Genomic DNA, 11,419 nt, shown 5'->3' with positions numbered 1-11,419 from the left:
TTAATAGTTAAGGTTTTGAGTATGGATAGTAAGAAAAATATATACACCTTCTTATCAAATTTATGATCAATTTAAATGATATAGTTCATTCCATTAAGTAGCACTCATTAATGAATATCTAAAATAAATTATAAAACTTTCATATAATATATTAAATTAAAGTTAATAGTTAAGGTTTTGAGTATGGATAGTAAGAAAAATATATACACCTCTTATCAAATTTATGATCAATTTAAATGATATAGTTCATTCCATTAAGTAGCACTCATTAATGAATATCTAAAATAAATTATAAAACTTTCATATAATATATTAAATTAAAGTTAATAGTTAAGGTTTTGAGTATGGATAGTAAGAAAAATATATACACCTCTTATCAAATTTATGATCAATTTAAATGATATAGTTCATTCCATTAAGTAGCACTCATTAATGAATATCTAAAATAAATTATAAAACTTTCATATAATATATTAAATTAAAGTTAATTATTAAGGTTTTGAGTATCGATAGTAATAACAAAAATATATACACCTCCTTATCAAGTTTCTGATCAATTTAAATGATATAATTCATTCCATTAAGTAGCACTTATTGGTGAATATCTAAAATAAATTATAAAACTTTCATATAATATATTAAATTAAAGTTAATTATTAAGGTTTTGAGTATCGATAGTAATAACAAAAATATATACACCTCCTTATCAAGTTTCTGATCAATTTAAATGATATAATTCATTCCATTAAGTAGCACTTATTGGTGAATATCTAAAATAAATTATAAAACTTTCATATAATATATTAAATTAAAATGAAAAGGAAACTTGTGCATGAATGTTTTCGTGTTCACGCAGTTTAAGAAAAAATTGAAACAAAAAATCATTATGTTATCACATATATAACTTAGTTCCTATATAAAAAGGATAAAATTTAAAATCGGAAGTTAAAACAAAGATATCAAATAATGAGGTGAAAAGATTATGAGATTTTATGAATTTATTGATAAAAAATACTCTCAAAGAAATAATAATAAAAAATATACCATAAAATTTTTATTTATATAAATTATATTAATATATAATAAAATCAATAACAATAATTTAAATAATTTGGGGCCTTCAAATTTTTGAGGCCTAAGGCAATGGCCTCACTGGCCATGCCTTAGAGCCGCCCCTGCATATAGATAGATATAGGATCTACAGGACAACCAAAGAATCAAACTTGATATGATATCACTACTACTTTGTAGTTTGACACAACTAGTAAGCCTTGATGCAATTATTGATACAACTCATAAATAAAAAAAGAGATAAAACATAGAAAGCAAAAGAGACAAGAACATTTCCAATGTCTAACTTTGTTTAGATGTTTTCTGCTAAATTCATGTCCACAAATGTGAAGATGCACAATTCTATTTCAAAGTTCACTATTTTATTTCCAATGTTGACATGTACACGCCTAAGATTTTCGTTTGTCCTACATCTCGTAAAATCAAAAAGGTAAACATATCAAGATCATGTAGGGAGAGATTTACATCTTAGACGACAGTCATCTCCAAGCTGAAGAAGTCGCTAAAGCTCTGTTCTTCCATCCAAGATAAAGCGCGCCTTTGTTCTCTGCAATTCGATAATTTGGGCTAAACTCTTTCAACACACCGTTGATGGCTTCACCAACTGATGGACTCAAAGGGCATGGAGTAAATCCAGCCATTGTAAGTCTCATACTCCACTTTCCAAAAACTTCGTGTCTTTCCACTCTGTCGGACCCCTCACATGCTATTATGTTGACAATGTCTCGTGCCACACAATGCGCCTCTGCGTTGATCCTTTGCTTGTCATCCCCCGGGCGACCTGCATCAATTGACTCGAACATTGCGGTGTAGTAATCCAGAGTTTCACGGAATCTTGGAAGGAAAGCAGAAGTGTTGGTGTTAGATTCTTGTTCGACAAGGGTGACTATTTTCGGGGACAAGCTCTTGACCAGTCTGAGTAGACGGTCTCGATGGTTTGCAGTGGTTACACTCTCGTCTGGCATGTGGTGCAGCACGTACGGGAAGTTAACTGCCAAGGCTTCTCCATGTCTAATTTGAAGGTTTTCTAGCTGAACCTCACAGCCCGATATAGCAGCAGCATGGAATTCAAAAGGCACTCCACATGATTCAGCAGCTTTTGCTAGCCTTTCACCTACTAGGTGAAGTCCACCACCGCGTGCATGAGCTGATTGGGAATCATCAACACCTGTGATGTGGACAGAAGGGGGTCCACCAGGCCAATGAGCAAGATTTTGCATAAGGAACACCCATTGACTTCCCTGTGCAATTTGAAAATCTATTATATGGATTCTGCTCTCATTTCTCATGGCTTCTTCAATCACAACATTGGCGGATGTGTAAGCGAATCTGTAGTAGGGGCAGATGTGATAGAGGACTTGCATGTAAGAGATCAATTCTGAACCAGTTGGTTCCTTGCACTTGAGCATTTTGTATATGGTACTTCCCGAAGAATATATTCTTGCTTTGAGTCCTTCCAACATGTATGCGCTTAATCGTTGCATAGGTTCCCCGGAAACCGATACCTTTTGCTCTAAGACATTTATCAGAACATCTCTAGCTGTGACATCAGCATCCGATACCTTTTGCCCTAAGACATTCATCTGAGCATCTCTAGCTGTGACTTCGACATCCGATATTGCTTCAGCACAGGCAAGAAGCAGCTCTTTCATGTCCAAGCTCGGTGCAATTTCCAATACTCGATTCCACTTTGAAGGTTTTGAGACCTCACCATTGAAAGAGCAACTGCTGTCTTCATCAATATCAGAACCAGGCCCTAGCAAATTATTCGCCATCTCCCTTAGCACATGCTTCAGTTCATTGCCATCATTAATTACTGAACACCCGCTCAAAGGTGAACCATAAGTGTTGTCTGAGGAATGGTGCTGATCCGAGATGTACGACTGAGAACACTGAGGAGAGAACGGACTCCAGTTGGACGAGACACTAACAGCAGGAGGCGAATCATAGCTGACATAACCAGCATCAGGCAGTGAGTCCAGAGTGAAAAACTTTTCATTCTGTGTCTGATAAGAGAGCTGTGTCCCCGAGCTGCTAGTATCACTGGAATTGTTGTTAACTACATGGTAAGGGCTATAATATTGCTCAAAGTTTGTCGTTGGCTGATGGCACAACTTGTGAACTCCGCCCGATGATTGAGGTATCTGGGATGTGTGCATCTTGGGATCAGTCACACACTCTCTTCAAATTGGCTAAGATGCTGAACAACTGCTCCAAGCTATCGTAGTCTCTTCGTTAAAAGTAGTCACAAAGTCTCAGAAGCTTTCAGCAGATACGTCGAATGTCATAACCAACAAAATCTGCCAATAAAAACAATCATGAATCAGTATACTTTATGAAACTAGAATTTGGTAAAATGCAGTAAAGCTAACAGGAGATTTCTCATAAAAGAACCAAGAAGCTTTTCAAAGAACAAAAAATGTAAAATCTCAACGTATACCAGACGGAAAAAGACACACCAACACAAGTAAGAGGGCATCCACATCTTCTTATCACAGTGTATGAATCAGAAGTGTCAGCAAAATAACAAATTTCTATAGACTGACAGTGTAAAAAAGAATTTACGCTACAACAAATAGTGAGATTTGTAACCTCGAGAAAAGCAGGTAACCTGCTACAACATCTTAAAATACATGGCTACAGTAAAGTCAGTGTTGTGTTAAATCCAATAAACAGATACAACAAACTGCACGAAGACAATGGACAGTTCATCAAATCAAAACACCACAAACTCCACAAATATTTATATTTCACATTCTACGGCCCTTCACCAAATATAATACACCTATGGCGATATGAACAGAAGTGAAAAGGATAAAACCCCACACACGGACACAGTGGGGGAAAGACAATCTTTACCTCTAAACCAGAATGTGTAATTAGTCAGACATATCAAGGAAAGAACAAAGGATAAAACAAAAGGCGATAATTAATGAAGTTGGTTTTAGATGCCAAATTGAGGGAAACAGAATTGGAAAAGATAAAATGGGACAAACTCACATCCAGAAAAGAAAAAGAAAGAAAGACAGCTAATGAAAATTAATTCATTATCATTATCTGTAACTACTAAATAAAGTAATTAAAAAAAGTATTAAATGAAGTGACAAAATTACCAAAGATTCACAAGCTTATCAACAAAAGTATTAAAAATTAAAATCAAATTCATTCTTAGAAATAGAAAAGTGTACTAGAAAGAGCCAATTTTCAGATATCTGAATAATTGCTATGCCTAACATCAAATTTCCATTAATATACAGACAAAAAAAAAAGATCTTCAAATTCACAACCCCACCCTGCACCCTGCACCCCCCTCCAAAAAAAAAAAAGCAAAAATGAAATAGACGGAAAAAACGAACTTGAAATATTCAGATCATTAACTACTGAAAAGTTAATCAATACAGTAATGACTTTTAACATGTGAGGTCAATTTTATGTTAACTTGAGGGAAATTAGCAGATTCGAAAGGAGGAGGAAAAGACAGAAACTATTTTCATGAAATTGAAAACAACATATCCAACATATATAGAACTTTTTCTCATACCCTGAAGAAGAAACAAGAATCGCCTACTCAGGGGCGGATCTACAGGGCCATTCATTGGAAAATAACACTTTTTTCTTTATGCATATATATAGATAATAAACCACAAACCCCTCAATTAAAATCCTACCTCCACCACCGGACTACTCAGAAGACAAAAACCTCTTACTCCCAACATTAAGAGCAAGACGACACAAAAAGGTAGGAAGCAAATAATCAGCATCAAATCATGGATCCGTCTCTGCCACAAACCAAAGGGAAAGAACAAAAAAGAGAAACTTCAAATAATCAGCTTCACATATACAAAAGTCACAGAAAATTTCCATTCAAAAATCAAAGAACAAACCTTTAATTTTCAAGATTAAAACAGAAACTTAATTTAACGATAAACAAAGTTAAGAACTTGCATTCTATAGGCAGTTAAATCACTACTTAGACTAATCAAAACTCCATACAAAAATCAAAATCTAGCTAGTACCAATAGTCAAAGGGAAAGAATCAAAGAACTTTCAAAAGAATAAGTCTTTTAATTCAAGATTTTGTTTCCAGAGAAACTTTTGCTTTCTGCTAAATACAAGAGAAGATTGAAGATATTGTCTCTGAGAGTTCTGGGTGCTTCTTATATAGAGATGAATTCTTGGAGATATCCCGCAATATTGTAGATCACAGTTTGTTGGCAACACGTGGGAAGTGTCTCTATTCCTACTCATAGTCTATTTGGTCATGTTTTTTTCCCTTGTCAGTTCACACTATTCTTTCCAAGTAGAGTGAAATGATTACTCTAGTTTTCATTTAGGCTAGTGTTTCGGCACGTGCGTGCACGTGTATGCGAAGCATGTCATATAATTTTCTAAAAACACCTTCATGTTTTGAATATTTGTATAGTCATCCTTTTTTTCCCGTCAGTTCACAAAATTCTTTCCAAGTAGAGTGAAATGATTACTCTTGCATTTATTTAGACTAGTTTCTCGCACGTGCGTGCACGTGCATGCTGAATCATGTCATATAATTTTCTAAAAATGCCTTCAAGTTTTGAGATCAGTAACTTTTAGACATGCTGGCTGCTACAACAAGTTAAAATACACAGCTACTGTAAAAACAGTGCGGTGTAAAATACAATAAACAGATACCACAAACAGCACATGGAGCTATTATCATTCATCTAGGTTCAAATACCATGAAGACAATGGACAGTTCATCTAATCAGAACATCACAAACTCCATATTGATTTATATCTCACATTCTACGGCCAGTCGTTCACCAAAATATTACGCCTATGTCGATATGAACTGAGGTGAATATGATAAACAACACACACACACAGTGGGGAGAAAGACATTCCTTACCTCTTCAGCAAGTAGACCTCTAATTGGTCAGACATATGAAGGGAAGAACAAAGGGGAAAAAAAGGTGATAATCAATGAAGTTGGTTTAGGTACCTGATTGAGGGAAGACTCAATTGAAAAGATAGAATGTAACCAACTCACCTCAAGAAAAGAACAATCAAAGAAGTCACCTAATGCACTACAAGATTAATTCAATATCTTCAACTACTAAATGAAGTAATAAAAGAAAATTAATGCTTGTACCAATAGTCAACTAGAGACAAGAATAAAAAAATCTTCAAAAGATTGAGTCTTTTTTTATGAAGAAGAAAGAATCAAGGTAAATGGTATTACATACCTTACAAATATCAAGTCTTTTTGATGAATTCAAGATATTTTTTTCCAGAGACTTTTGTTTTCTGCTAAACACAAGAGAAGATTGAAGATATGGTCTCTGGAAGTTTTTGGTGCTTGTTATATAGAGCTGGTTTCTTGGAGATAACTACTTGAACCCCCCCTCCACCAACATTGTAGACACACAGCCGGGGAAGTGTCTATTACTAGTCATAGTTTATTTGCCATTTCCCCTGTCAGTTCACAATATTCTATCCGAGTAGAGTGAAATGATTATTCTTGTCTTTATTTTAGATTAGTTTCTCAGCACGGGTGTTACACATGTATGTCGAATCATATCATATAGTTTTCATTCAAAAAAAGCAAAAAACAACCTTTGATTTTCAAGATTGAAACAGAAATTTAATTAAGCCATAAACAAAGTTAAGAACTTGCATTTAATAGGCAATTAAATGATTAAATCACTACTTAGACTAATCAAAACTCCATACAAAATCAAAAACTAGCTAGTACCAAAAGTCAAAGAGAAACAAGAATCAAAGAACCTTCAAAAGATTTGAGCCTTTTTTATGAAGAAGCAAGAATCAAATCAAATGGTATTACAAATCTAAAGAAGATTTGTCTTTTTGATGAATTCAAGATTTTTTATTCCGGAGAGACTTTTGTTTTCTTCTAAATACAAGAGAAGATTGAAGAAATGGTCCCTGAGAGTTTTTGGTGCTTGTTATATAGTCAAACAAAGGGACCATTTCTTAGTGATAACTAATTGAACTGCCTTTCCACCAATATTGTAGACTACAGTTTGATGGCACCACATGGGAATTGTCTATTCCGCGGCGAGAGGCTGAAGAAATTATTTTTCGTTTTTTTATTTAGACTAATTTCTCGGCACGTGTGTTGCACGTTTATGCAGAATCATGTCATATATTTTTAAAACATATTATCTTTAACTTTACAAAACTGGGAAACTTAGAAACAACATGCTAGTGTTGCACGTGTATGCCATATCATGTCATATAGTTTTCTAATTCACACGCATAAACAAACTCAACCAAATTTCTAATAAGCAAATATTATAAACAGAACTTGGAAACTTAGAAACAACATGTTAGTCTTGCACGTGTATGCCAAATCATGTCATATAGTTTTCTAATTCACACGCATAAACAAACTCAACCAAATTTCTAATAAGCAGATATCTTAAACAGAACTTGGAAACTTAGAAACAACATGCTAGTCTTGCACGTGCATTGCACGTGTATGCCAAATCATGTCACATAGTTTTCTAATTCACACGCATAAACAAACTCAACCAAATTTCTAATAAGCAGATATCGTAAACAACAAATGAAGCTATTATCATTCATCTAAGCTCAAATACCACAAAGACAATGGACAGTTCATCAAATCAAAACATCCAACTACAGCTCACAAACTCCACAGGTATTTATATCTCACATTCTACAACCAGTCCTTCGCCACAGGGTCAAAATCTTTAGATATTGGTGATCTTAGAAATTCTATCTCTATAAAGATGGTTAATTATTATATTACCAAGAAAGAGAAAATGGTTATAAGGGGTAATTTTACAAAGAGCCTCATAACTAACTGTAGTTGAATTCAATTGAACACACAATACTCCATTTTTAGATTTCTTCGAGGAGAGAAAAAAAATTCCAAAGATCTCAGTGATAGATTCTTTTCCCGGGTAAGCACTTAGAAAATTCCGAATTGAGCTTTGATTCATGGATTCTTGTGCTTCTTATTGTTGCTAGGGTTTAATATCATGCTAAAATTCTTTAATATTAAATTATTTCAATTTTGGGGGGAAAAAAGTGCATGTTATTCTAGGTCTTTCTGTTTAGAATGAAAAAGTTAAATATCCCCCTAATCTATATCATTTTGCAAATTTCATACGTAAACTAGTTTATTGTGTGTTCCTGTTACCCATGGACTATATCTCCCATAAGATTAAAAACCCTTGATTGAATATGTATCAAAATATTTAGAATAACTTGTTGAGAGGCACATGGGAGATGAAAAAAGTCTTAAAAATGAGTTTACGTGACACAATGAGTTCATGGTAGTTCATAGGTTTTGTGAACACTCGATAAATTACATATGAAACTCGCAAAATAGTTTCCATGCGTACCACCACTTGGAACTCTTTGGAAGAGCTTTTGGAGCATGATATTCATATAGCCTGTCATATTCCTTCGGGGTGTATTTTCACGAGTTCAAGGGTTTTTTCGTGAACACCCGACATTTTAGGTATGAAACTCGCAAAACAATGATGATTTAAGTTTTATATATGCAAAGACACAATTGAAAAAGATAGAATGTAACCAACTCACCTCAAGAAAAGAACAAGCAAAGACAGCTAATGCACTACAAGATTAATTCATCATCTTCAACTACTAAATGAAGTAATAAAGAAAATATTAGCTAGTACCAATAGTAAACGAGAAACAAGAATCAAAGAACCTTCAAAAGATTGAGTCTTTTGTTTATGAAGAAGCAAGAATAAAATCAAATGGTATTACAAACCTTAACAAGATCGAGTCTTTTTGAAGAATTCAAGATTTTTCCCAGAGAGACTTTTGTTTTCTGCTAAATACAAGAGAAGATTGAAGAAATGGTCTCTGAGAGTTTTTGGTGCTTGTTATATAGGGCTGGTTTCCTGGAGACAACTACTTGAACTGCCTCTATATCACTATTGCAGACAACAGTTTAATGGCACAATGTGCGAAGTGTCTATTCCTAGTCATACTTTATTTGGTCATCTTGTTTTGCCCTGTCAGTTAACAATATTCTTTTGGCGGTGAGAGACTGAAATGATCTGAGGTGATAGAGTAGAGTGAAATGATTCTTCTTCTTTTATTTAGACCAGTTTCTCTGCACGTGCAATGCACGTGTATACCGAATCATGTCATATATTTTTGAGAACTATGATCTTTTAACTTTATGGAATTGGGAAACTTTAGAAATAATATTCTAGTCTTGCACGTGTATGCCTAATCATATCATATATTTTTTTAAAATATGATATTTAACTTTACAGAATTGGGAAACTTAGAATAATATTCTAATCTTGCACGTGTAGGCCGAATCATCTCATATCTTTTTCTAATTCACGAGCAATTTTTCTAATTCACAAGCAATCAAATTGTCGTAATGAAGTGTTAGCAATATCAGCAACAAACTCACAACCAAGTTTCTAACAAATACTGAAAATTTAAGCCCTTCCGAAAAAATTGGAAACACAGACCAGAAATCTTTCATGTTAAAATGTTTTCTCATACCATGAAGAAGAAACATGAATGACTACTCCAGGGTCATAGCTAGAGAGTCTTTATCATATTTTTTTTTGTATGTATATAAGTAGATGATGAACCTTTGGTGAAAATCTTGTCTCCGCCACTAGACTACTCAAAAGACAAAAAAAAAACTTACTTTACAGCTTTAAGAGCAAAATTGACATATAAAAAGATAGGAATGAATATTGACATCCATCTTACCGACCAAACATAAAGATCAAGAATAATTGACATAAGCAAAAGATAGGAATCAATATTGACATCCATCTTATCGACAAAACAAAAAGATCAAGAATAATTAACATAAGCAAAAGTGAGGAATCAATACTATGGGACCAATATCAATATCCCTCTTACCGACCAACATAAAGAGCGAGAATTAGCATAATAAAAAGGAATTAAGAAAAAAGTTCTAACAAGGAAAATTTAAAAAAGACAAGAATCTCACACCTAAGATTTGAACACGCAATACACTAGAAGCTTCCTAATTCAAAGGGGATTAAATTTTACTCTATTCGCATGGTATATTCTTCCGACTAACGGGATTCAAATGAACCCCTTCAGAGTTCTGATCATGTAGCTCCGTCTCTGCCCCACCCCCACAAACAGGAGCAGATGCAGCACACAAAACTACGAGTTCATTTCAACCCCGTAGCTTTGGCTTAAACCTTATATGTGTTAAAATATTCACTAAACAAGTACAAGTAATAAATTTCAAACTCAGTAAATCAAACAGATTGCGATAAAAATTCGAACTTGAACCCATAAATTCAAATCTTGAATCCGCCTTTGTCCACACACCAAAAAAGGACTTCAAATGAACAGCTTCATATATACAAAAGTCACAGAAACTTTTCATCCAGAACTGTAAGCAAAGGACAAACCTTTGATTGCAAGATTAACACAGAAACTTAATTAAACCATAAGCAAAGTCAAAAGCTTGCATTCAACTAAAAACTCCATTATAAATCAAATAAATTGTGATAAAAATTCAAACTTTTAACACATAAAGTTCAAATCTTGAATCCACCCCACCAACCAAAAAAAGGGAAAACAAGAGTAACTCCAAACTTCATATATACAGAAACAGAAAATTTCCATTCAAGACAGTAAAGCAAAGAACAAACCTTTCATTCACTAAACACAAACTTAATCAAAACCCATAAACAAAGTCAAGAACTTACACATAATAAGCAGTTAAATCACTAATTAGACTAATCAAAACTCCATACAAAATCAAACAACACCAACTACTAATATTCAAATAAAATCAAGATTTAAGAAACCCAATAAACAAAAGAAGAAAAGAAAACAAACCTTATAAAAAAGATTGAATCTTTTTGATGAATTCAAGATATTTTCCAAAGGGGATTCTATTTTTCTGCTAAATACAAGAGAAGAGGTAAAAAAAAAGGGGTCTTTTGTTTTATGATGACTGAAGAAATGAAAGTGTTTTTGAGAGTTTTTTATGCTTATTATATAGTCAACAAACAAATTAATTGAAAAATCTTACAATTTAGAAAAAAAAAAAAAGTTGTGAAATATAAAGAGCTGGTTTCTTGGAGATAACTACTTGAACTGCCCCTCCACAAAAAGAAGTGTAGACCACAGTTTGATGGCACCACGTGGGAAGTGTCAATTCCTAGTCATTGTTTATTTGGTCTTCTTCTTTTTTTCATCTCCAAATTAGTAGTAATAAAGTATAAGTTTTTATCAAGTTTGAATACATATGACAGATACTTAAAATTGATATCAATTTTTACATAATCATTATAGTTAAGAATTGTACCATTTAAAGACTTGTGATAGAGTT

At 33.5% G+C, this 11,419-nt stretch overlaps 1 protein-coding gene across 2 annotated transcripts; it reads right to left on the bottom strand.

The window, feature by feature from the left end:
• Nucleotides 1-1,343: 1,343 nt before the first annotated feature.
• On the bottom strand, nt 1,344-11,082 carry LOC102590638 (scarecrow-like protein 13). 2 transcript variants are annotated; one of them, XM_006365786.2, is made up of 3 exons: nt 10,924-11,082; nt 4,740-4,850; nt 1,344-3,371 (listed from the first exon to the last, which is right to left on the bottom strand). In XM_006365786.2, the coding sequence occupies exon 3, from the start codon at nt 3,228-3,230 to the stop codon at nt 1,551-1,553; it is 1,680 nt and encodes a 559-aa protein (XP_006365848.1). In that variant the 5' UTR covers nt 3,231-3,371; nt 4,740-4,850; nt 10,924-11,082; the 3' UTR covers nt 1,344-1,550. The 2 variants fall into 2 exon arrangements, with proteins under 2 accessions (XP_006365848.1, XP_006365847.1); XM_006365785.2 differs by lacking the exon at nt 4,740-4,850.
• Between the last annotated feature and the right edge of the window lie 337 nt (nt 11,083-11,419).

The sequence above is a fragment of the Solanum tuberosum genome, unplaced genomic scaffold (assembly GCF_000226075.1).
Source record: "Solanum tuberosum cultivar DM 1-3 516 R44 unplaced genomic scaffold, SolTub_3.0 scf00580, whole genome shotgun sequence".
Lineage (NCBI taxonomy): Eukaryota > Viridiplantae > Streptophyta > Magnoliopsida > Solanales > Solanaceae > Solanum > Solanum tuberosum.
Note: the sequence above shows the minus strand (reverse complement) of the source record. Positions and strands in the feature narration are given on the sequence as shown.

Bases quoted from the DNA above. Each gene is read 5' to 3' on its own strand.
- LOC102590638 (XM_006365786.2), bottom strand. From the start codon at position 3,230: ATGCACACATCCCAGATACCTCAATCATCGGGCGGAGTTCACAAGTTG.